Source organism: Neolamprologus brichardi, chromosome 14, assembly GCF_056152115.1.
Source record: "Neolamprologus brichardi isolate AB-2024 chromosome 14, ASM5615211v1, whole genome shotgun sequence".
Classification (NCBI taxonomy): domain Eukaryota; kingdom Metazoa; phylum Chordata; class Actinopteri; order Cichliformes; family Cichlidae; genus Neolamprologus; species Neolamprologus brichardi.
Window position 1 is genome coordinate 20,540,001 of NC_142117.1, and position 26,137 is coordinate 20,566,137.

General features: G+C 39.8%; 1 protein-coding gene and 1 pseudogene across 1 annotated transcript in view; one reads left to right on the forward strand and one right to left on the reverse strand.

Moving 5' to 3' along the window:
* Positions 1-25,599, reverse strand: part of gosr1 (golgi SNAP receptor complex member 1) — a 25,731-nt gene extending 132 nt beyond the window's left edge. The window contains exons 1-9 of the mRNA XM_006802046.3: positions 25,451-25,599; positions 21,468-21,579; positions 20,414-20,501; positions 20,181-20,288; positions 17,955-18,046; positions 14,628-14,702; positions 3,924-3,953; positions 2,055-2,137; positions 1-1,814 (exon numbers count right to left, since the gene is read on the reverse strand). The exon at positions 1-1,814 is cut by the window's left edge and continues 132 nt beyond it. Coding sequence (XP_006802109.1) covers positions 1,690-1,814; positions 2,055-2,137; positions 3,924-3,953; positions 14,628-14,702; positions 17,955-18,046; positions 20,181-20,288; positions 20,414-20,501; positions 21,468-21,579; positions 25,451-25,484 — 747 coding nt within the window. The 5' untranslated portion in view covers positions 25,485-25,599 and the 3' untranslated portion in view covers positions 1-1,689. The remainder of the gene's footprint in view (positions 1,815-2,054; positions 2,138-3,923; positions 3,954-14,627; positions 14,703-17,954; positions 18,047-20,180; positions 20,289-20,413; positions 20,502-21,467; positions 21,580-25,450) is intronic.
* LOC148098873 (uncharacterized) lies at positions 18,729-19,767 on the forward strand (annotated as a pseudogene).
* Positions 25,600-26,137: the final 538 nt, after the last annotated feature.

The following is a 26,137-nucleotide window of genomic DNA, read 5'->3' on the forward strand; positions in this document are numbered from 1 at the left end:
ACGATCAAGCAAGTTACAAAAACTTTAATACAAGTTTAAAAGATTACAGTAAGAAGTAACTGAAATGTATATATTAATGTGGATGTGTGCAAGTAATGATTGCTTTCATTCTATACCATGACTGCCTTATATTAAAAATGCCTTATTTTAACAAGTAATGGCTCCTGATTAATCTGTGAGTTAATTTATTGATAGTGCTGTCCAAAAGTCTTGAGCCAGCCCTCATTTCTTTATATTTTGCTTCCACTGAGCCAGACTTTCTTGACTTTTTTAACGCGGTCTTGCGCAATAGTGCTTTAGTCTTCCTGAAGGTCTTTTAAAGGTTTTATTTGGATATTGGCATCTTCTTCACTAATTTTCTGTCCGTCTACTGTTCACTGAAGTCTCATCAGAAATGGTCTCAGTGGAAGGTAGAGAAACAGGGAGGAAAGGCAACATTACACAGGTTTTTATTCAAATCGTCGTGTTTTGGGGCTGTATTTTAGCCAGTGGAGTTGGGATTCTTGTCAAAATTGATGATATTATGAATGCGCAAAAGTATCATCAGACTGATCCACCATGCAGTTCCATCAGCTTTTTTTAGCATGACATTGATCCCAAACACTCTGCCAAAGAACAAAAGGCATCGAATATCCAAAGAAGAGTTTTAACGTCTATCAAGAAATCTGGAGAACTTTTGCTGAAGACTAAAGAAATTACAAGAAAGCTGATCACACAAAATATTGACTTTCAAGCTTATTAGAACTGTACAAACTCCTTTTTTGCTTTATGAACTGTATTTTAACGCAGGCTTATAAATGTTTCAACAAACTGCTGCACATATTTCCCATTTTCAAACAAAAATGAAGAAATGAGGGGTGGCTTAACACTTTTGCTCAGAACCTCTGAATGTAAAAATGTAAGATACAAACGATGGCTCTGCCTTTGAATCTCAATATCACTTTCTTGAATCTCTCTCCACCTGTCGTTAACTTTATAAATCCACTTTCCACGAGTAAAACACATAAACATGTAACAGATTATTATTAATTATTATTAATTGTTGTTGTTGTTATTATTATTATTATTATTATTATTATTATTATTATTATTATTATTATTATTATTATTATTATAGCCTTGTGGTGGCATTAAATTTATGCAGAAATGTTGATGAAGTTTCAAATAATAGAGTTTCAAAAATGTTCTAAATGAGCATCTTCTAGTGTCACACACTTTGTTGTACATACTGATATGAATAATTTATTAATTCACATTGTACAGCCCACAGTTAACTATCCATCCCACTCCACCAATTAAAAACAACCATTCAGCTTAAAATCCTTCACCTGTGAAAAAAATAATAATAAATCCATCACACAATCTCAGTCTCTTTACACTTTCAGTGGCACAGAATTGCTCTCAAAGTGATTTATCAATATATATTTTTTATCTAGTCGTATTTGTAGTTTTGGTCTTCGTTCTCTTGTTGGCAGAAAACACCCAACCACCAACCCGCCATCTGTCCCCGCTGCTAAATACAGGTTCAGTAGAAAATGTTGGCCAAAATTTGCTCCTGTCCCAAAACTGGACCAACTTAATGTCCTTCTGCTCAGGAACCTCCAGGGTCCTCCAATCACTCAGCTCAGCCCCCAGAGAGTTTCCATGCTACAAAGAGCAGATGAATCCTGCCTCTTTAAAGACTGAGTTTCAGTGGAAGGCATAGAGCAGGAGGAGAATGGTGCAAACGCCAATCACCGCGCCAAGGATCAGAGAGTCCCTTCTCTTTCGCAGGTTGATTCGCTGAATGAGGTTGTTGATAGCTGGGAAACGGTCTGAAAGAGTGTAAATTAAGGAAAAATACACAAATATGGGATATAGTAACCTCAGTAACACTATTACTGGCTACATTTCTATAAATCCTAATAAGAAAGACCATTTTCTATCAAATATGTGAGCGCTAATTTTTGAATGTCCTATACTGATTTCAGTCTAGAAATCCTTTAAAGATAACTTTAAAGGAGGCCACTTGGTTCCCCGCATACAACACTGCACATGTGCAACATAAAGGATACTGGCCAGAGTATTGACCTTGCTCTGTATGGATTTCAGCATGCCCCTTTGGAAGGTTATGTTCTCCTTGGTCGCCATAGCAATGCTGAAGAAAAAGAAAGATGTAGCAAAACAGATGAGTAGAGAAAAGTGACAATCCTTCATGTCTTTGCTCTTTATTAGTAATGTAAAAGTACCTCTGACTGTAGGCGAGTTAGAAATTTTTATCTTTTCTTTTTTACTTTGGTTGTCTCCACCAAACATCGTGGTGCTGTAAAGCCCCTTTGTCATTCAGTACTGTTTCTAAACTTTTTTTTGTAAACCAAAACTACCGAAAAGGATTTAAAGGGTAAAACCTAAAATTGTGATCATTCCTGCTCATTCAAACACCATTCCTCCCTCCTACATGCAGTATCTTTATGAGATGGTTAGGCACCTATAAGGGCAGTACAGATGTGCTGTGGTATTGTGCCTCTTGTTCTAAAACTTGGGCCTCAGGAATCTTCAGAGCAGCAAAGTGCAGCTGAACAGTTGGCAGGAAAAGTTTCAGGCTCTATGTTACACAAAATAATCAATACAAGCTTCAGAGCCCACCTTCAAGCACTTTGTTCAACTTTTAGTTGTAAGAACTAATCCCCAATAATCATTTATTTCTCTTACAGTAACCTCTCCAGAGCTGTACCAAAAAAGATCCACAAACAGGTTCTATAAACAATAACTAATGGCTAGATGCCAGCAGCAGTGGCTGTGAGTGGTACTGGTTTGCTCATGCAAGGAGAGAAATTACTTTAAAAAGACATGACATGCTGAGAAGCATCATTTAATCTGTTTAAAGATGATGTGACATCAGCCAAAAGCTTTTAGACCCGTTCACGCCCCTTATATACGACATAATGAATAATATACTATTCGAACATATGTCATTATATTATTAGAAAGGAAAAATATTGATTCAAGCAAAAAATCTTCAATTATTCTAAATTTTCACTACATGTAGGATTATGCTAGTATTCAGACTGGTGACAAACAGAACTAGTCATACGGGACCAATTCCTCATATCTCAGAGTAAAAGATCCCCAGAGGATGCCGGTGAAAACAAAGTAAATGAAATCACCAGTTGTTTTCTCTTTTGGCTGGTAAAGATGATGAGCTGTGTGTGTGTGCATGTGTGTTTCGACTGAGCACTGAGAGACTATGACCACTGTGTTCGTCTGAACGTGTTGTGCGTGTGATGTGTGAGCACGGGTGGGTGGGGTCGTAGCATCTCCTGTGGTTTGGAGGTTGCTGAGGGGACAATCTGCAGTCTTGGCCTGGAGCTGTGTTTTGGGGATCATGTTCTCCTCAGTCAGGAAGAATCACTTTGCTGATACCAGAAACCTCGACTAGTCAGTGTTAACCGGCTCATGAGAATCAGAGCTGGAGGACAGAAGTGCACTCTGATCAGTCAGTTTTTGTTTTTTGGTGACCTAAACGAGGAATGTTAAACTGTCCAGCAAACTGTTGAATAAAACCCCAGATCACAAATCATGATAGTGCCTCTTAATGCAATATGTGCAGCACACAGTGCCTCTTCTTCTTGGACTGAGGTCATTAAAATTAAACTAACTACACCTACAAAACTTTTTAAAAAGATAGCCCGTAAACTACAGTTCATTGTGTTTAAGAAGATAACGTGTTATCCGTCACACCTGAGAGAACTGTAATTTTTAAACCCATTTTTTTTTTAACTATAGCCAGAAGCCAGAACAATACTCATCTTAAGAGACTTTAAATTATATTGAAAAGAGCCAGCCACATTATAAAGGGGAAAACAATGCATAGCAACAATGCTCTGTGAGCACATACGTGTGTCTGAACCAGACTCAGATGAATAAGGGAAAGAAGGGCTTACCTTATTGTGTCATCCATCAGTCGATCTGAGCTATAGACAGTGAGAAGGAGAGAAAAAAGAAGGGAAGGGCACTGGTTAGATATTGATACAAGCACTGCAGAATAAACAAGGAATCTGCATGCTTGATTTGGCAGAATTTGTATACTTCCTGACACAAAACCAAAGGCCATGCTACAGTATGGTTTGGTCTGGTCAAGCTGTTGGAAGACTGATATACCTTTTCACTTTAAAAAAAAAGAAAAAAGAGTTGTGGTAGATTCTGTTCAATTAAAAAACAGAACAAAACTTGCACAGTTTTGAGTGTCTTTTAAGATCTCCTCCTGTACAATCTGTGAGTCTCTGAGCTTCTGTACTGATTTATCATTAAAATGGGAGCAAAAGCCAGCAAATTGTACACTCGTGCGCCAACTGCAACAGGTCCGTTGATGTTTGCAAGGGCAATAACACCAGTATATTTGGCCCATATAGCAGTGACTGAGTTGCACAAAAAAAGGCATTAATCTTTTTTTTTCTTTTTTATTTGTTTTGTTCATTTTCCCCTCATGGATAAATCAACTCAGATGCCCGGAGATTAACGTTCTGCATCACTGCATAAAAGAGGGGAAAGTGGAAGGCACTGCTATACTCCCAATCCCACACAAACCTCTTATGCTGTAACACTTGTTTTGTGTCTCAGGTTGCTCATAAGCAAAAAAGCTTTCAGCGGTTTATCTTCTAATTGGAATCAATTTGGATAATGTTCCAGAGAACTAAAGTCAACCAAACAAACAAAACTGCAGGGATTGTATTTCATAGTTCAACAGTCATTCATCTTCCATTCAGCAGCTCCACATCCTCCACCTGCATGCTCAATGTGTGGTTTCCGTTAAGCTCTTAACAATGTTGAGATGAAGTAAGAGAAGGCGCCAAAAGATTTATACCTCACTTGCAAGATGCAAGATCTTCCTGATTGCATCATAGTTTTTGTGATTCTCTCATTCTCTCTCTTGATGGGCAAACATGAGAGGAAACCACCAAGAGCTGAAAAATGTGTTTCTTCAGTTTTGATAAATTATTACTGGGTACCAATTAGCAGTCCATTTCTACATCTGTGACTTGATAGAACTCTTTTCTGCTCCAGCTGACTTTTATTTTGCTTTGCAGTGAGTGTTTACAGGAAAGGTGGTAGAGAAAGCCAAGCCCAGACATAACAAGGGACCTTTTTTCACTAGAGCTCCCTACAATCTGTGGTATTGAAAGGTAATATGTCTTATTTAACTTTTTGTCTTCTAGACAGGGAGTGGGCAGGACCAATTGGACTATAATGCATATTCACAATGTGGGCTGTGCATCCTTCTGTTCTTGGATCACAGCTGCCCACACTGGCACCAACCCGCTTTTTTGGCAGTAGTTTGTAAGATCGTAACTGCATTTGTCTGACTGAATGAAATCAGTTACAGGAGGTGAAATGATAACTGGCATCTAACTTCATTATGAGTTAGATGGCAGTTACCATTTCACTTAATAAATGTATTGTGGGAGCTGGTGGGTGGAGTGAAGAAGACTGCAATTAGGCAATTATGCAGTAGGAATAAGACTTTATAGCATTAGAAAAAGACCAGAAATTATATTCTAGGATCTGAGATTTTAAAACATAAAAACTTAAAATAAGTATTTGGTTAATAAAATATTAAATTAATTGGTGCGAACAAACACTGTCAGGCCAAAAAAGAAGAAGAAGAACTTAAGACGAATGCAATATGGACAGAGACTGCTTAAAAGATGGAAGGAGGTGCGACAAAAAAACGAAGCCTTTAACTGTCCTTCACCTGACAGTGTTCTGCTGATAAATAATGAGCTGAAGAGGAAAAAGAGAAAGCTCAGGATCCGCCTTGATTTATGGAGTTTTTATGTGCAGAGATGAGATGTGGCAAAAGATTTATGCTTTATATCCTCCATAATCATTCTGCAGCTATAGTGGTGAGGTTGACTGTGCCATTTATGTATATTAGAATTTCTGTGGTTTCAGCTTTGAGTGGGGTTCTTTCTGTTTCCCTTGGTCAGTTGTTTTCCTGCAGTCATTAAGTCACTCATTAGCTTCAAGCTAATTGCCCTTTCCATTTTGATGAATCAACCCATACTGTCCACATGATCTGCTGCGATTCACAAACAAATGATCACGCAGACAGAATGCTTATTGACAATTATGTACACTTTGGTTTCATCTGAACAGTATGTTAAAAAAAATACTACATGCATTGCAAAATCATGGCTACAAGGATTAAAACAGTACTGCCCACAAGTCCTTTAAAGTGGTCTCAAGCCAAAAGTCCTTTAGGCTTTCTGAATGTCTTTCATAGTTTCTGTTTGGCTGCTTTTTCGCTCATCTTCAGTCAAATCCTTGTACCTCCCCCTTTTCAGAGGAATGTTTTTTGTCTTTTAAGCCACTCAAGTGAAAAAAGCACCTAACTAACCTAATATGAGTCAGTATTGTGTATACACATAACAGTCAACTTAGCAAAGCACTTTGTTTCTAGCAGCTTGTTGCAAATACACATCATTTGTTCAGCTCAGTCTATGAAAAATGCCAAAGATAACAAAGTTTGATACACACAACATTGTATTTTGCATCAACACGATGATTCCCAAAGAGCTCTCTTCCAAAAACCTGGCTTATGTCAGCATGGTGTGCCTCCCCAGAGCCTGGACCACAACATTATTGATGCAGTGTGGGATCGTCCTGACAGAGAACAGAAGAAAAGGCAGCCAATATCCAAAGAAGGGCTTTGAATGACCTCCAAAGTTTACATCAAAGTTTACTTGAAGGGCCAACAGATAACATAAACTGCACGCTCAGTCATCCTGGTAAGGAAATCCCAGAAAGTTCATTCTGTTCATCTGGATGTAGCGTTTCTGGTAGGAGAATCATTTGTCAATGAAGTTATGGTATGCGTTTTGCTACTGAGAAGTCCCACTAAAACATTACCAACATTAAGTACTGAGAGGAAAATCAGAACATGCCAGTAAGCAGCTAAACACTTTCAACTCACTAAAATGAGTCTTCTCTCCCAAACCGTAAACAATCTTAATGTTTAAATTGCTTTCACAGGGAAATGGATATGAAATAGATCATAATGGACTGTTTTGTGTGAGCTAGTCAGTGAATATGGTTGATATGGATGATAGATTCAAAATAAGCTGTGGTATTATCCTCATATCATTACAAAAGTGTGAAAAAACATAAATTAACTGACCCAAATTGGTCCACAAACACTCTTGTTGGGTAAATCTATAATTAAATCTCTACACGTCCTGAACTAGTTCTGTGGTAAGTTGTAATGTGATAGAAAGAATACGAGGCAAGCACTTCACCGTGTATCCATGGTGCAAACTTAAAAATCTGCAACAGGCTAGACAGACTAAATGCAGGGATCTTGAAGAGGACAGAGTGACAGAGAGACTTTGAACACCTGTTTAAAATGCTAGGTGGAAAACCTGAAGAGTTCACCATGATCAAGACCTTGCAAAAAATTATAAAAGAGATATGGGCATGATATACTGGCCACTACAGTTTTAGAAGTACCACCCATGGCTATTTGAGTATTTCCATTATCAAAATGGGCAATTAACTGTCCTTGTTAAAAGAAAACAGATTAACTTGACAACTGTGAAGATAACTAACCCACACAGCCTGAGCACTGTAGTTGTAAAATACCTAACTCTCACCAAATTACTATTATGTACTTTGCTAAATTACCTAAGTAACTTAGCAAAGTACACAATTATTCAGCAACCATGCTGGTCTTAATGATTAGAAAACAGAAACAAATTGCAGGTTCTTTGCAGCTGTTGGATGTGGCTCAAGGGTCGTGCGATTTGATGCCCTTGTTCATTATGCTACACTAACCTTTTAATTTTTTATTTGTTATAAAAATGCACAATTTGAATATGTCTTGTTTGATATGTAGATGATATTTAGATGCTTTTTCACTTGAAGCAAAGCACCACATGCAATTCTTATGAGCCTGGCAAACAGAGCTTACACATTTAGAAACAGGAAGACTATAGAGCCTAAATGGACACAAAATGATGAGTTGTGACAGTATTTACTGAAATAAAGACTCAGAGCATATCTTAAAGCTTAATAACTCAACTTTGTGAGTGACAAGAAAAGCATCCAGAGAATCATCATTGGATTTCCTTGTGAGTTTGAACTGGAAGTCCTTATGTGACCACTACCATTAAAGCCGTTGCAGCATGAACTTTTAATGGACTTACCCCTCCCTCCCTCTTGTTTATTTATGAAGACTAACCTCTATGGCAAAGAGAAATGGAAAAACAGATCTACAAGGATGGAGAAAGAACCAATGATGGGGCGAAATAACAGATCAGCAGCATTTATAGTAGCTTTAATTACTAAATGGCATCAAGTTACACTTGCCAAAGACTATTATAAACTAAAGCTAAAGCAATGTGTATCAGTGACAAAACTGAAAACAGCTTTCAGCTCTAATATGCAGAAACATCTGACTGCTGTAGAACCACATACTGAAAACTGATGAAAGCTACCTTAAAGTTACAGTGTATACAACCTCACCACTAGATGTCAGTAGATTATAGACTGGATTCAACTTCATTCAAGTTTTTTTTTCTTACACCTTCCAATTTAAGTACATAATCCTAGCTATAGTTGCTGGTGTAGTCAACCATGAGAGATCAAAAACATTAAATTTAGACTGTACCCAATAATGGGTTGTGGCCAATCGGTGTGTTTCTACTACTGTTTGTGTGTTAAAAAAACAAACAAGCAAGCAAATAAACAAACAAACAAACAAACAAAATAGTCTTTCACTATTTGGTTTACCATCCTGTCTTTAAGTCTGACGTCATTAGCCATTTCCGGGTCCAAACGCCGCTTCAGGTCCCACAGTCAAACGGACAACGTGGCATCACTGAGAGTTAAAAATGGTCTAAATGCTTTCATCTTTAATAAAATGATGAGTGTGGCCGCTCTACCAGGTGTAACAATTAAATTTAACATCCAGGCATCCACGAAAACAGAATTTATAAAGTTTGACGGAGTTTGAAGTTAGCAGGGAGTTGGCTCGCTAGTTTCCATCTAAAGATAATATAGCAGGTTCTGACTGAGGGATTTCAGAAAAAATTAAAACATACCGCTCTGCTATCACTTCTGACATAAACAAAGACAAAAAACTAAACAGCAGTGACGTTTGTAGGGTTACTGAAGTTGGGCAAGCTGGTATATAATGATGTGATACGTGGTGGCTAGCTATGCAGCTATGGTTAGCATAATATAAACACGGTAAAGCTGGAGGATGAACGCTAACCTTTTTCCACTCGATTCAAGTTAATGTGAGGGTTTCCAATGGTTAGGGACAAATGCAATTGCATGGCAGGATGCTGTAAACGGGCCAAACTTCAGTCAGGAGAACAACTAAGATAATCCACCCACAATACAAGGTTAGTGATTAATATGCTGTTGTATATGCTGGTCTGTAGTTATACTGTAAGGTTTTAAAAAACAATCTTTAAAATGTGCTGCTGAAAGAGGCCAACAGTGATCACTTAATAAACGCAGAGTAGTTTGGACCTGGAAGCAGGGTTTATACGTCATCACTTAACAACTGGATTTGGTTAAGAAAGTTTAAGCAGTCCACTGTTTTTCTGCCAGATGACAAGCTTATGTAACCATTTACTCTGGAGGAGGCTGTAAATCTTTGTGAAAAGAATCCGATACAAGTCATGGAGTCAGAGAAGCTCACTTCTTCCTGAGGACAGCAATACTGAGGTGAGATGTTGAGGATAGAATGAACTTTTCTGTCGGTTAGCACCGCTGTTAGCTATTGTTATCCACTGTTACCGAGCATTAATGAAACTTTTCTTTTTTAAGTGGATCTAACATTGTTGGACTCAAATTATATTCTCACATGAGAGCAAATACGAGAGTTAATTCGCAGAGTGTCAAACTGTCAGAGAGAAAATGTGATTTTTAAGACACTGAAGCCTAACGTTAGCTGGCATATTAGCTTACAACCAGCTACTGTTGTTAAAGCCGGCTCAATCGTAGCTGCTGAAAATGAGTAATTGCAACAATATCTAGAACACATGAACATGTTTATACACATTTTCATGTGTTAGAGGCGTGACTTCAGCTCAGGTGATGAATCTTGAGGTGAGGAGGAAGAGGATGATTTTTTTTTTTTTTTTTTTAGATGCTTGCCACATTGTCTCCTTTCTTTATATTTTCACTCCTATGGTAAAGCGGACCCCTTCTCAGATGATAAAACATAGGTATGAATCTTCATATCTGAAGGTGCAGTCATAAAATAAATAAAAGTTGCTCACTGATATTTGTTTCGGTGGGTTCTCTTAAGAATCAATAGAGATTTGCAAGCATTTCACTCACTGCAGTAGCTTGTAGATTAACTGCAGGAGAGCTGTTTTATAGGCTGCAAATTGATTAGTCGTAGCTGACCAGTTTGGCAGCCTCAAGCCATCATTTGCCAATTTATAAATGGTTCAAACACAGTCATTACACAAGGCCTTCTACTTACATTTTTCACACTAAATTATTGGGGCAGCATGATGAAGCAAAAAAAGTTCAATAAATTAAAACAGATCATGCAGCTTTACATAAAAGAAACCTCATTATTCATGCTACTTTTCCATAAAAGTTACCTTTGACAAGAGATCATCACAGACTGCGCCAGGAATCGGGAAAGTAAGATTTTCACTCAAATCTCTCATATTTATCGGGTATCTGTGGATAACAGTGATACTCACCAACACATTACATCCCTTTTCTCTCTTTTCCCTTTCCTGTTTTATGGCTTTAATAGGATCAATCAAGTGTAACTCAATCCTCATCTCCAGTATCCACTTTGCCTCCCATCTATGCCAATGGTAAGGGGAAGCCCTATAGATAGTATGGGCTGTGGTTTAATAACATAATTTAATTAACAATATCCCGATCAAATGCAAATGACAAGCAAAACAGCACGACTGCTGAGAAGGCATCTCAAATGGTAATGTTTAGCTGTGTGTGTGTGTGTGTTTTTAAATAATCTTCATTTTTAAATAATTTATATTACATATTCAGTTAAGATGTTTGGAGCCAAAATATTCTTCGACCCACTCAAGCACTTGAAGCATTAACTTGTCTCCCTCATGTGCTAAAATGAGCACGCCTAAGTATTCACTGATCAGCCACAAAATTGAAGCCATCTCCAGCTATTATGTCACAGGAGTACTGTCTGGTACTGGGATGCTGTTAAAGCATCCATTGTGTTATGTGGGTTGTATGATACATCCACTGAGCAGTTTCTGTGGTGTGGTAAGATACACTGTTCTCTGTGGGACGCCACCCCCATCAGGGGGTTGCTCGGTGTCCAATAACATGGGCAGTAATGTGTTAGAGTAGCATCCATATGAATGCTAGGACCAAATGTTTCCCACCTGAACAATTCATGGTAATGAAATGTCATGTTATACAGTTCAGCAGTCAGCAGTACCTATGTGATTCTCGAAAACCACTGAACTTACACAGGCTGAATTGTACTCCAATTAACCATCAAATATTGAATGTTTTGTGAACGCTAGAATACCTCTGCTCATTTTTTATTCTGTTTAACTCAGCAATACCTTTGATTATATCCTTGAGCTCTAACAAATGTGTTGAATCCATTTCCTTCCTCTCAATTATTTACATCCATTTCTTTTGGCCTGCAGTCCTCTTCTTCTTCATCTTTATTTGCACATTGCTATATATCTTGACATGTTGCTGCCACCTATAGCTCAGTATAGAAGAGTCACAGCATTTGCAGCACTGCATTCCATGCCCTTCTGGACAACACAAAACAAATGGGGGAAGACAAAGAGAAAAATAGACACAGCACACCGACCGGTCATGGCAGATGGCCGTCTTCTCTGAGCCTGGTTCTGCTGGAGGTTTCTTCCTTTTAAAAGGGAGTTTGTCCTTCTCACTGTCGCCAAACTGCTTGATCATAGGGGTCATATGATTGTTGGGGTTTTCTTTGTTGTATTATTGTAGGGTATAGCTTACAACATAAAGCGCCTTGAGGTGACTGTTGTTGTAATTTGGCACTGTATTAAATAAAACTGACTACAGACCTACAGAATACAGAGATGAGGGAGCCATGGACACTTTCACTGCAGTATTAAATTTACTGATACTGTTTATCAGTACCATTAAATAGGTGCTATAAAGACATACCGTCAAAAAACAAACAAACAAATAAACAAAAAACACAGAGACATATGGTACACCCTAGGCCACTTCCACTCCCAGCAGAGCTTCGACAACATTCTATTGGTAGACTAGGGACATTGAGTCATTGCTGAACCTGCTACACAGAGCTGTGGCCGCAAGGTAGTTGGTGTCTGGGTGTAACCCCCGAACCAAATAGTCGACACTGAAGGTGAAGAGCGTAATCGAACTAAAGAGGGAGTCCTAACCTAGCTTGGTTAGCGTGTGGGACTTTGGAGGCAGCCGATAGTTACCAACAGACCAAGCAGAACACATCTCGGGCAGTGCCTGGGCTGTGGGAGGAGTTTGGAGAGGCCATGGAAAAAGACTTTTTGACTGCCTCGAATGGTTTCTGGAAAACAATCAGTCGGCTCAGGAGGGGAAAGTGGTGGTCTACCTGCACTGTGTATAGTGCGGGTGGAGCACTGCTGACTTTAACTAAGAATATTGTTGGACGGTAAAAGATCTTTGACAATCCAAAGGTCTGATTGGCAAACTGGGGTGGTTGTTCCCATCTTTAAAAAGGGGGACCAGAGGTTGTGCTCCAACTATAGGGTGATCACACTCCTTAGCCTCCCAAAACCTATGTCAGGGTGCTGGAAAGTAGAGTATCTGAGGTTCAACTAACAGATGGTTAGTCGAACCTCGGGATACAGGAGGAACAATGTGGTTTTTGTCCCAAATAACTGCCCTGGTCACGGAACACTGGACCAGCTCTTTATACTCTTGAGAATGATTGAGGGTTCATGGGAGGTAGACCAAGCAATCTACATGTGTTTTGTGAACTTGCAGAAGCCATACCCTCTGTGTATTCTGTGTGAAATGCTTCGGGAGTATGCGTGGTCGGACCCGTTGCTAAGACCCATTCGATCCCACAGAAACTGTTGCTTTGTCCCCATAGCCAGCAATAAGTCGGACTCGTTCCCAGTGGGTTTTGGACTTTGCTAGTGCTGCCCTTTGTCACAGATTCTGTTCATTTTTATGGACAGACGATTAAGGCATAGCCAAGTGGCAGAAGGCTTCCATATGGGCGGTCTCAGAGTCTCGTCTCTGCTTTTTGTCATTTACGTGGTTCTGTTGTCTTCATCGGGTGGTGGATTCCAGCATACACTGGAGCAGTTTGCAGCCGAGTATGAAGCGACGGAATGAGAATCAGCACCTCCAAGTTTTACGCCATGGTCGTCAGCTAGAAAAAGATGGAGAGCCCACTCCGGGTCAGGGATGCGTTATTGTCCCACGGAAGAGTTTAAATATTTTAAGGTCCTGTTTAGGAGTGATGGGCAAGGGGAGTGGGAGATTGACTCAAAGCGAAAAAGCAAAGGTCTCGATTTACTGGTCGTCCAACGTCCCTACCCTCAACTTTTGTAAAGAGCCTTGGGTAGTGACCAAAAGAATAAGGTTCTGGATGCTAGCGGCAGAAATGAGCTTTCTCATATTCATATCCAGGACACGTTGGACAGATAATATCTCTCAGCTGCCCTGGGAATCTCTTGGTGTTTCCTCAAACAAGCTGGAGGAGGTGGCTAGATTAACATTTAAGATACCTGTTAAATACAATTTAAAGTTGTTGAAACAGGAGCGTTACTGACCTTCGCGCTAGTTGCTTCGTGTTAGTTACTAATTTAAAGGCAAATTTATATTTAACTGAACATATAGTAAAAGTGTTACTGCTTTATTTCAAAGACATAAAAAAAAATCCATAAAATGCTATGCGATTAAAGTTATTTAACTAGACCCCACTGTATTTTAAAGGGTCATTACATAAACATCAATTTCAGTATATAAATATTAGCCATGCATTGTGGGAGCAGGTAAAGCCTGTTAGAAAATGAATGGAGAGGTCTTTGAGAGGGAATAATTGCAGCATTATTCCTTTGAGAACTTGATATGGGAAACAAATGCAAATACTAATCAGTCACACTGCTATGTATTGGCCATGTAAATAGCTCTGTGGTAAATTTGTGTTTCGTTTCTTTGTGTGGGTATGTTTGTGTGTGTGTGTGCCCTGCTGCTATCCAATTTTACTTTCCATGCAGTGTGCATCTAACACCTCTGGCACAAACACAGGGAAACACATAAAAAAAAAAGAACCACATGCTGTTCTGCAGGGGTTGAGAGTCAGCCAAAAGATTGTGGGATACTAAGGTTGCTAGAGATCAGGATTTGATCTTCTATGTCATGCATGCTCATATAAGACCTTAAGTTATGAATTAACAGAAGAACTTCACATCTTCTATGAAGTAAACGCATGAAGAGAACAAATGAATGTGTCAGAAAAATACATTTTTATTTGTTTTTCCCAAATCGTGGGCCTGCGCCATCAAGGTTATTCCGGCTTGCTTTCCTAAAAAAAATCTGACTATTCCACATTTAGGGTGGCAACCTTATTCTACTTTTAACTGCTATGGTTAAATAATACAAATGCTTTGGGAACTTACTTTCTCAGATGCTCATGCTCCTTTAGGAACAGCTCTGTTCTTCTGTTGTTGACCCCAGAACCGCTCTTGTATGTCCTAAAAAGGCAGGCAGATACACTCGTGAATAATACTTTTTTTTTAATGAATGACAATTTTCAACATTCAGGCAATGTCAGAATTATTTGTGTGTCAAAATCAAGTTTTCAAAGTGTAGATAAGAAATAAATCTAAAATGACAGCCCAAGTTAACAGGCGACAGCCTTGATCCCAATTCTTGTCTCTGTAACTTTGCATACATCAGAATCAAAAGTCAATCAAAAAGGAGCAATCTGTAAGGCTGCCAATGTAATTTTCACAAGCAGATTGCCACAGGGTACCAAAGGCTGGCTAACTTTCAAAGTGAGGTGACAATCTGCGTTTTATCCTGCAGATCTCACTCTTCTTTGCAAGGACCACTAAAAAACACAGGCATATACAAGGAATATAAAAATGTAAAGGCCTTGTTCCTTAAACTGCACATTAGCAATGTGATAACATCATTAAAGGTGTTAATCGCTTTACTGGTATGGTAGCGCTTTACTAATTCACACAAACTGCTAATATTTGTAGCATATATGGCTATTGCATACAGTGATTATGTAATGATTAATTAATCAGAAAAGCCAGACAGAGAAGGTAAGCATTTTAAACATAAAATGTTTTTTTTACAACTTTTTCTAACCCATTCTTTTTTTAACACTGCATCAAATAACTAATTTCCTTTTTGTATTTTCACACCAAGGATGCCACCCTTTGCAATAATAATAATTCTTCAGACTAAATATTGCGTTTCCATAAAACTATAAGCCATGATTGGTCAACTGCCCAAGTAGGTCTGAGTAACTGCAGGGACATTTAAAAATAATGATTCCTTAAATGTGTCATTTTTGTCCGATCTTTTGAATTAAAGCTGCTGCAGTGAACAAAGCAAAATTCAAAGAACTGTTTTCCTAGAGGAAAAAAAAGGAGAAAAATACATTTTTTTATGGTTAATGAAGAAACAGAAAAAGAACCGTGCTCTCCTCTACTGAGCAGTCAGAATTGATGAATGGGCGTTGCACCACTCACAAAGTAAACACAGCAAACCCATTCTTTTCTGTTTGATGAATCTCTAGCTATCAGCAGCCCTGAACTGCTGACTCCCATGCCTTCTTCGTTTCTGGTCATTTAACACTGCCCCACCCTCTCGTCGAGCAGGGGAGGAGGAAGGCTATGAGCACATATAGTACACCCCAGAGTGACTGCCTTGAGCCCAACCTGACCACCCTAGCAACTGGGCTGATGCTTCTGTGGGACCAGAATTCTTTGTACTGACAGACCGATTCATCACTCCGGCGAGGCTTTTTAAAAGGGCACCAATGTAAATCATAGAAAACTGTCATTTTTGTTGCTGACATTTAAAAATCAAAGCAGGAGAAGAAGGGTTGTTACATCTCAGCTCAGCTCTGCAGCATGCTATTACTATGAATGTGGTGTGTGTGTGCTTCAGTAGTCTGTAAGCACAATGCAAGTTGTTGACATAGTGTTTGATAAATGCCTCACTGTTTCATTTGAGTGCTTGTATCAATTAGATAGTTTGGACTCCTTCTTGTTACCAGTATGGACATGGAAAACATATTCTGAAACGTGTGCTGGTCCATTTACTTCACAGCCAAGAGCTCTACTGCCCTCTACCTGACAAAAGAGAAAATGCTTAGCTGCACCAGATATTCCATCACTGTATTAATGTCATGATATTTTACACATTTCTGTACTGACCCCAAAATTGTATTTTATAAAAGCATCTTGTAACTACGTTAGTGTTCAGATAGGCCCAGGCTTAAACTGTGCTGCCAAGAAGACAATGTAAAAACACAAAGTCCATAATTCTGTGATCAGGAAATTGTTTTTGCTATTTTCGACAACAGAATTTTGTCATATATTTTCAAGTCACATCTTATTGCTTTCTGTCTATTATTTGCCAGTATTGATACTTAGGATCATTCAGATGAGGGGTGGTCTCTTTAATTAAAAGTCATTTTCCGGTTGCTAGGCAATAAGTTGCCACATCATGCTAGAAAACTGTATGAAAATGCATATTTTGCACAGATCAGACAAAGGTGCTTTTAAAGTGGTGAAAAAGCAGAACAAACATTAAAGTGGAAAAAAACCCCAAATAAAAACAATTGGCCGGAAAAAAAAAAGCTCCACCGATGTCCTATGTAATGAAGTGGCTCCTAATATAAAGAGATACATTTGCGTCCTTAAAAGAAATATTACTTTCAGTGATTTCAAATGTAATGAAAATCCTGATTAATACTTTATTAAGTAAAGATTCACACTATATTTGATAACCTCTCCCATCCTCTGTTAAAACAGAGAATAAAATCATGCATTTGACTGCTCCTTTACTGCTGCTGGTGGTTAAGGCATTTTCTAGCAGTGTCTGATTCACCAGAATATCTGTCATTCCATCGGTATTTTACCTTCTTCTTGTGCTGGACTCAAGACACACTCGAGGCTCCAATGACTTGATACAGCATCTCGTGACACAAATTGGTATTACACAAAAGTCTGCTTAGTATCCTGTATCCTGTCCTTAGTTTCATAATTTTGAAACAGTTTCAAAAACTGCACCCAACGCTGTTTAAGCTGTTGTTTTTTCACACTCAGGTCATTCTGGAAAAATGTAAACTATTTTAATTTATAGTAAGCTCCTTAAGAGCTTTATAAATTACTTAATGAATACTACATTTGTATATTTATATATAGTCAAGTGAGTGTATTCCTATTGAACATGTATGCCTGCCTGCAAGACCCCTCTGCATGAGAACTCTTCTCTTTGTACTCTAGATGGACGGGGAAGGATCAATAAGAATCCTGCAGTGCTCACTGTTTGCCATCATCAGTGCCTTCACAGATCAATAAGCCACTGCAAAAAGAAGACTCATGGTCTAGCGAAACCTTCGTTTCAATAAATTCCCTCAAACTGTGCAAATCTGAAGAGAGGATGCACTTCCTCAATGCAAGGCCAGAGAGAGCACGAATCTTCTATTTGTTCAAGAACATGCCAAATGGAAGTGAAGTTTCAATTATTCCTCTCAGGAATAAGGTCTACGACATAAGAGCAGTGCTTGACCGTTTTTATTGCTCAGCACCCTTTCAGATCAAAACACAAGAAAGCATGCGTGTGTAGGATCTTATCATTTACTATAATATAATAAACAACAACAACATTAATAAAAATAATAATTAATTAATTAATTAAAACATTCCCACGCTGCTATAAAAGCTAAATGAAATTAGAAGGTGCTGTGGCTGAGTACTCACTCAATGTCTTTCCTGACAGACCCTAGAAGGTCTTCCCTTTCCCGGATGGCCAAAAAGTTGCCTTTGGTTTTGTGGAATTCATGTGTGTAGTCCTTTGAGGAAAATAAAGTTTTTAAAAAAAAAAAAAAGGAATACAGGAAAGACAGAGAAACAAACAAGTGGTAAACAGGACAAAACTAAACCACTAAGGCTAGGTTCACACTGCAGGTCTTAATGCTCAATTCCGATTTTTTGATCAAATACGATTTTTTTGTCTACTTGTTCACACTATAAATAAAATGCGCTTTAGTGTGAACCCTCAAAGCGGCCCGCATGCAGAAAAGAAGACGTCACACACAACGCGCTCTGTTTAGACCCAGACCAAACAGTATTGTTTGACTGATGGTCATTAATATAAAGACTTGTTTCGGACTTTACGTTTCCCAATTTTGCTTTAAGTTATAAAGTTATTTTGTTATTTACATATGGCCTAATAATAATCCTTTGTGGCAGGAATAAGGCACGGCGGGTCCAGGGATCAGCGTTTTCAGACATTTTATCGATATCCACCACCACCCCACACACACCTGAGTCCCAGTGTTTTAACGTGGCGGGCGTGATTGCGGATGCCGTGCAGGTGCGTCCGCCCTCCCTGCACGCCACCGCAGACCACGCCCCACCACACACCCCCATCGCCCGATTGAGGCCGGGGAGTCATCCGGCCGAACCTATTCCCCACCGGTTCCCGACCTTGGAACAGAGCAAAGTCCGTTGCGGAGGCCGCCCACACCTCCAATGGCAGCGAGCCTTGTCCGGGGGTCGGCCACGCCTCCAGCAGCAGCGGCTACCCGGCAGGCCGGCACGACCCCGCCGGCCCCGGGAGGGGCTCACTACCCGGCGCATCTGACGCTCCGGGGCAGCTCAATCCTCGACCTCGGGCACAGGTCGAGCAGGCTCCCCTGGCACGGGGACCGCCATCTCCCCTCCCGGTTTCTCCACCTCTTCCGGCTGGAGCGGCTCCGGCAGCCCCTCCCGCGACTCCTCTTCCTCCAGCCGGTGCAGACCCTCGCGCGCCTCGTCTGCCGCCTCCGGTCGGAGCGGCTCGTCCACCGCTCCCGGCAGGAGCAGCCCTTCACCCGGCTGTTCCCCCTCCTCCGGCAGGCGCAGATCCCCGCGCGCCTCGTCTGCCACCTCCGGCTGCTCAGGTGCCCCACGCGGCTCCTCCACCGCTTCGCTGTCCTCGGTACACACCTGTGGGGGTGGCGCCCAGGCCCAGAGCAGCGCCGCCAGCTCCCCAATCCGTTGCAGGTGGCGTTCGGACTGGTCCTGTAGCTCTGCCTGCTGGCGACGCACCTCCGCCGCCTGCTCCCGCTGGGCGGCCGCCATTTCGGCCACCCTCTGGGCCAGCTCCCCCACTCCCTGGCTCCGATAAGTACCCGCCGTGCCGCCTCCTGGGTTTCGGCATCACTGTGGCAGGAATAAGGCACGGCGGGTCCAGGGATCAGCGTTTTCAGACATTTTATCGATATCCACCACCACCCCACACACACCTGAGTCCCCGTGTTTTAACGTGGCGGGCGTGATTGCGGATGCCGTGCAGGTGCGTCCGCCCTCCCTGCACGCCACCGCAGAACACGTCCCACCACATCCTTATTGCTGTTTTAGAGAGGAGCGGTGCTTCAAAGGATAGTTGCAGATTTCTGTCAGAATCTGCAGATTATACAGTACAAATAAAAAATGTTCACGTTTCTCCAACATTGTCTTCCCAACAGTTTCACTAACATCTGCACGGGACGGCCAGGAAGCGTCTTCTCGGGTGCTTCTCCGGCGCTGATAATTGGCGTCTGTCTTGTGTCAGTGACGTAAAAGACGGATTTAATGCGACATGACCATTCAAGCAGCAGTCGCTTTCTAAAACATCAGATATGTATCGGATTCAGTACCACATACGAAAGTGACCCAGATCGGATTTGAAAATATTGGATTTGTGCTGTTCACACTGTCATACCATGATCGGATATGGGTCGCATAGGGTCAAAAAAGACCGATTTGATGCGCTTTCGCCTGTAGTGTGAACGTAGCCTAAGACTCAGTATATGCTTTAGAAAGTAGTTCTTGGGCTCTTCATTGACTTCAGTAACTATAACTGAGAAGAAGTCGCTATGAAAGAAAATGATTTCAATTAAATTTAAAAAAAAACTATAGAAAACAGATGAGCGACAGGAAAAAAGGAACAAGACAGCAAACCTGTAGGATGTCCCTGTGCCTCTGGAGCGTGTGCATGAGAGCAGCGTTGAGAGCAGCTGCGCCCGGAGAATTGGTGTACTCCGCCATCTTGTCATTCACTGCAGTCAGCTGAGAGAGAGAAGGAAACAGAGTGGACGGATGGATGGACACGAAGGATGAGGCATATATGCATTTCTGTTCTTATTATATTCTTTTTGCCGTCCTTTTCCACTGACCTGAGACAATTTACTTACTTTGGCTAGCAACTGTTCAATCTCCACTGACATGGTGTCAAACATCCTGTCCTGGGTAGAATTGTTTAGCAGAGGTGTGGTGTCTGACCTGAAAGGAAAAATAAGATGGAAGAATATTAAGAATTTTTATTTAAAGCAGCTTATTTGTAATTGGTTTTTAACTCACATTAAAAAACATCTTGTACTGTTTTCTTGTGTTTAATGGACAAGAAATGTGCTTTATTTCATAGCAGAAATTACACATTCATCAAATAAAGAATTTAAAGCTGTTAGTAAAAAATAAATAACTGTAATCAAACAGAAGTAAGTAATCAAGTTTTTTTTTCTTGATTGGTAATGTTTCAAAAGCCTACTTGGTCTCAAAATACTTAAGGTCGGCAATAAAGAAACATGTAGTTTTTGTGTTAGAATATTCCATTCAAGCTACTTTAGGGGTAGCTGTAGCTTAGGAGAGCAGGTCATCCACTGATCTGAAGGTTGGTGGTTCAATCCCTGGCTGCTCCAGAATGCATGCAAAATATCCTTGAGCATGATACAAATTTGCTCTCCATTGCATCCATCAGAGTATAGGTGTGTGATTAGTAGACAGAAAATAATTAGGCATAGAGAAAAGTGCTTGGTGTATGGGTGAATGAGGCATGCTGTATAAAGTGCTTTGAGTGCTTTTGGAGACTTAACCTTTTTTTTTTTGCTGATTAACAAATATGCATTTTAACAATTCCAATTCAGGCTAGATATGAAAACTCTGAATGACGAATATAATTAAAAATAATAACATTTTGACTAGTAACCCATTTTCAACTCCAATAAAATAAAATAAAAAACATTCAGTTTGAGCTTTGGAACCAATCTTTGCTTTCATTGTATCTTTATATCTTTTCACTATATCGTTGTTTTTAAGAATAATATTAAATATGTGATTAAATATGACAACAATAAAATACAATAAATACATCTTTACATTTGGTAAAGATTTATTGCTAGAAGAATATTAATTGTTTCAGCTTTTTAGTAGTTATTAACTCTGCAGTTAAGTGAGAAGCCTTAATCTTACGTGTCTCCTCGACGTCCATCTCTGGAGCTGCTGTAGCTGGTGCATAATTTACTGAAAGAGACCAACTTCAGGTCAAGTTCGTTCTCCAACTGTCTGGCCTGCTTTCGCAGATCTGTAACAGAAGTACACAACCCAGTAAAATACTTAAAAATAACTAAAACACCATCAATTAAGTATTACCCCAGAGTAGAAAATAAATGGTAGATAGATAGATGGTCCATTCAGTTTTCTTGTAATGCTATTTTCTTAATTAGCAACTCAACATGAAGACAACTTGACTCTACTGCTCAGCTGTGATGTCTATTTTGTCTGTTGCTGACTGTGCAGAGAGTGTATAGTAGAGTATGAGAGCTATGTAGAACAAAATTTCACCATGACAAGATTTTCAAAACTGAAAATCTTTTTGTGCATCTTCTATTAAAAATATTTTATATCAGATATCCAAAAAATGTAACACTGAAACCTATACAGAGGAATAATTTATGTTAAACGCTAGGGCTGGGCCATATCATACCGTTCACGGTAATACCGGTATAATGTTGGGCAATGATAAGAAAATGAAATATTGCGATAGAATATGGGTAAAGCATGCATGCGCAGTGCCTTTCTTTTCATACGCACCTGGCGGAAAAAGCATGGCGGCGAAGGAGAATGAGAAGGGCGAAAGTGGATCGTTGAATGAAACGGATGAACCAGAATTGGTTTGTAAAAATGGTTCAGTGGTGTGGAACTGGTTTAGCTTTCGTCCGTCAGATACACACAAAAGCACAATTTTTGGTAGAGCATGCTAGCGGGCGTCATTATTACCGTGTTTTTTGGAAAATAAGTCGCTCTTAAAAAAATCGATTTTCTGAAAAATCGAAGTGCGCCGTATGTATGAATTCTGGTTGTGCTTACTGACCTCGAACCAATTTTATGTGGTACACGGTAGGGCTGCACGATTAATCGTTAGAAAATCGCGATCTCGATTCATACTTATGTGCGATCTCATTTCCAAATGACAACGATTTTTTAAAAAAAGGAAAAAAAAAAAAAAAGACGACGACAATTGTACCGCATTTTGATCCAGGACGTAATCTGCATGAAAACAAGCGCTCACTCTTCCTGCTCAACAAATGACAAGGGCGGAGCCTTATACCACGTGATACAGAAGCTGTGCCGTGTGATGCTAAAATTAGCAGGGAAAAAACAACGGAGAGCACATCAGGGATGACAAGAAAGTGACAGGAGAAAATCCGTCCCGTTCAACCACCCAAACATCAATAACGGGAACCTTATACAGTGCTTCCCTACACCCGTCGAACTCCCGCAGGCACAAAGAAATTATGGAGGCTATTACTTATCACCTGACCAAAGATATGGCTCCCATCAACACTGTGCAAAACGAGGGATTTAGGAAAATGATCAACACCCTAGACAAACACTACACAGTGCCGTCCCGCAACTATTTTTCTATTGTTGCACTACCTGCTCTATACACGCAGTGTCAAGCAACGGTGGAGACGGAATTTCAAGCAGTACAACATTTTGCGGCAACGACAAAACGTGAGACATTTGTCGTTTTATGTTTATTTATTGTTTTTATGTTCAGTCTCAACTGTTGATGTGCAGTTAATAAGTGCAATAAATATTTATATTGGAAAAGAAAATCGTGAGAGAATCATGATCTCAATTCTAAGCCAAAAAATCGTGATTCTCATTTTATGCAAAATCGTGCAGCCCTAGTACACGGCGCTCGAAAATCTGCCAAAAAATGTTTTAGTACGACTTTGCTAAGCTAAGAACGCGCACCGCTTGATGGATTGTCAGAGCATTATGCCTACCGTAGGCAGGAGTCTCGCGGAGTAATACCTACTGTGCTTCAACATAATATTACCGTATTGTGTGTGTAAAACCTCTTTTTAAGTTTTGTGGATATTATACATGGTTATGCTGAGGATATGTCGGCCCATTTCCACTGGAAATGCCTTCTTGGTTAAACTGTCAGCAAGGAATTTGCACTGTTACATTTTTATATAACTTTAATGCACATAAAAAACAGCTGCTTGTTTAAGTGAAAATACATTGATGTTTTTGGGTTTTTTTGCATCAATAAAGTTGTGGAGTTTTAAAGTATTTTGTCTCGCGTCAGTTATATCATCAGTTATATTGTTATTGCAAATTTCAAAATATATATCGTGATAAATATTTTTGGCCATATTGCCCTGCCCTATTAAACACTTTCTAGCCAATTTGTTTAATACACACATCCAAATACTCAAAGCAAATATCATAATAAGAAGAATCAGAATCGTGTTTATTGGCCAAGTATATGTGCAAACACGGTTCCGGTAGATGGTGACACTCTCAGACAATCAATTAGCAGAAATTCAATGCATTTAGGCATAGTCAAGTCAAGACATAGTCAAGACAACCTGTTGAAGTTCAAAGTTTCAAGGAAGGTTATTTGTGTGACTTGAATGTGGCATGGTTGTTGATGGCAGATAGGGTGTTCTGAGTATTTCACAAACTCAAACTCAGGATTTTTCCACATGACCATTTCTAGGGGTTACAAAAAATGGTCCAAAAACATAAAATATCAACATAAAATATCAAGTGAGCAACAATTCCCTGGCAGACAATGCCTTGTTGAAGACAGAAGAGAATGGGCAGACTGCTTCAAGTTGACAGGAAGGCAACAAGAACTACTTAAATAGAAAACAAAAACAATTGTAACAACCAAAGTATGGAGAAGAACATCACTGAATGCACTATACATCAAACCTTAAAGCAGATAACCTACCTACAGCACACTGGGTGTCATTTCTGACAGCTAAGGACAAAACAGGGTAGTAAGATTACAGTTCACAGGTTCACCAAAGATGGACAGTAGAGGATTGGAAAAACGTTGCCTGGTACATGTGTCTTAATTTCTGCTGCAACATTAAAATAGCAAGATTCTTAAAAAAAAAAAAAAACAGGAAAACATGGCTCCATTCGGCCTTGAATCAACAGCTCAAGCTGATAGTGTTGTTGTAATGGTGTGCTGGCTATTACCAGGTCCCTTATCTCCAAATGAGCATCAATTAAATGCAGCAGCCTACCAGAGTCTTGTTGCTGACCATATCCATCCCTTTATAACCACAGTTTTGATGGCTGTTTCCAGCAGGATAACACACACACACACACACACATTCCACAAACCTCAAATCACCTTAAACTGGTTTCCTGAACATGATAATGACTTTACTGTGCTCAAATGGCTACCACTGGCTTCAGATCTCAATAGAGCATTTTTGGGGTGTAGTGGTACAGGAGATTCACAAATTGGCGCCAACTGTGTGATGTTTTCATGCGAATATAGACCAAAGTCTCTGACCAAAGTCCGCGTTTACTGTGTAAACGCGGGTCCAACATGGTACTACGAAGGTGAAATGTCCCATGAGCAATTTAGTTGTTTTAGTTGTGACTTGTTCAGGGAGTACCCCGCCTCTAATCCAGTGACAACTGATACAGTTGTATCAGTTGTCACCGGATTGGGGGGGCAATTTTAAAAAATATGCCATTTCTTTTTCTGCATTAAACATCAACAAAAAAAACTTCTGTGCTACCGAAAGCTAAAGCAACAACGCTCATTGTTTTAACACTACATTAACCAAGGGGGGGGGGGAAATATGAAAACGCTATCTGCTCACTGCCAACAATTAACGAAGCAGCTGACACACTCGATGTACCAGGCTGATAAGCCGTTTAGATCAACGACACGGCTTAAACCGCCGAAGGAACACAGTTAAATTAACTTACACGGCGTCTAGTTCGCTAGCTTGTTGGGAGCTAACTTGTTATTGTAGTGGCATGTGTGTTTTTAAACCATGTTTCTTACAGCCAGAGGTGGTGTGACAGGGGCAAATTAATTGCTGATATTATGAAAACGGTAAAAAAAAAAAAAAAAAAAGTGCTGTTATAATACTGCTTGCTGTAAACAGGCTCGAGTGTTGCCTTACCTTCCCAGTACGTGCTGCTTCCTATTCCTGCCATCTTTGTTGTTCTGCGACGTCACCAAAATCCGGGTACTGTCACGTGTCAGCAGAAAACGCACAGGACGTACCGCACGACCGCGTCAGCCAATCAGCTACAACACAGCGTCACCTAGAGACCAGTAGCAGCCTGGAATATATGTCACATATATTCAAGTGACGTCACGTCCCTGCTCAGTTGACATCACACATATTTAGAATCTTACAAAAAATTTCATCCTTTGATCCTTAAATCCATAAATAGGGGTGAAAAGCGACGACTTCGTTAATCGCAGCATTTATGTTTGCAGAATTGAAACCTTTACCAGAGAAGTATTTTGAAATATCTAATCTGGATCCTTTTCGGAGTAACTGTTTACAGATTCCAACATGTCTCAGAGGAAACAACCCTACAGATTTCTAAGGTAAGTTTTCTTTCTTTTTTCTGTTTTTCGATTGTTCACTAACGGAAAAAAAGACTCACAAAGGCTCACCTCTACACAGCTGGCGTCTCCCTTCATGTTATATGTTCATATTTAAACTTTACTGATGAATTCTCCAAGTAAAAAAATACCAGGGTCCAAAAAAATGTCATTTCACAACCCAATTGGCTTTCGGGATGTGATGTCACACATATTTAGAATCTTAACAAGAATTTGATCCTTTGATCTTTTG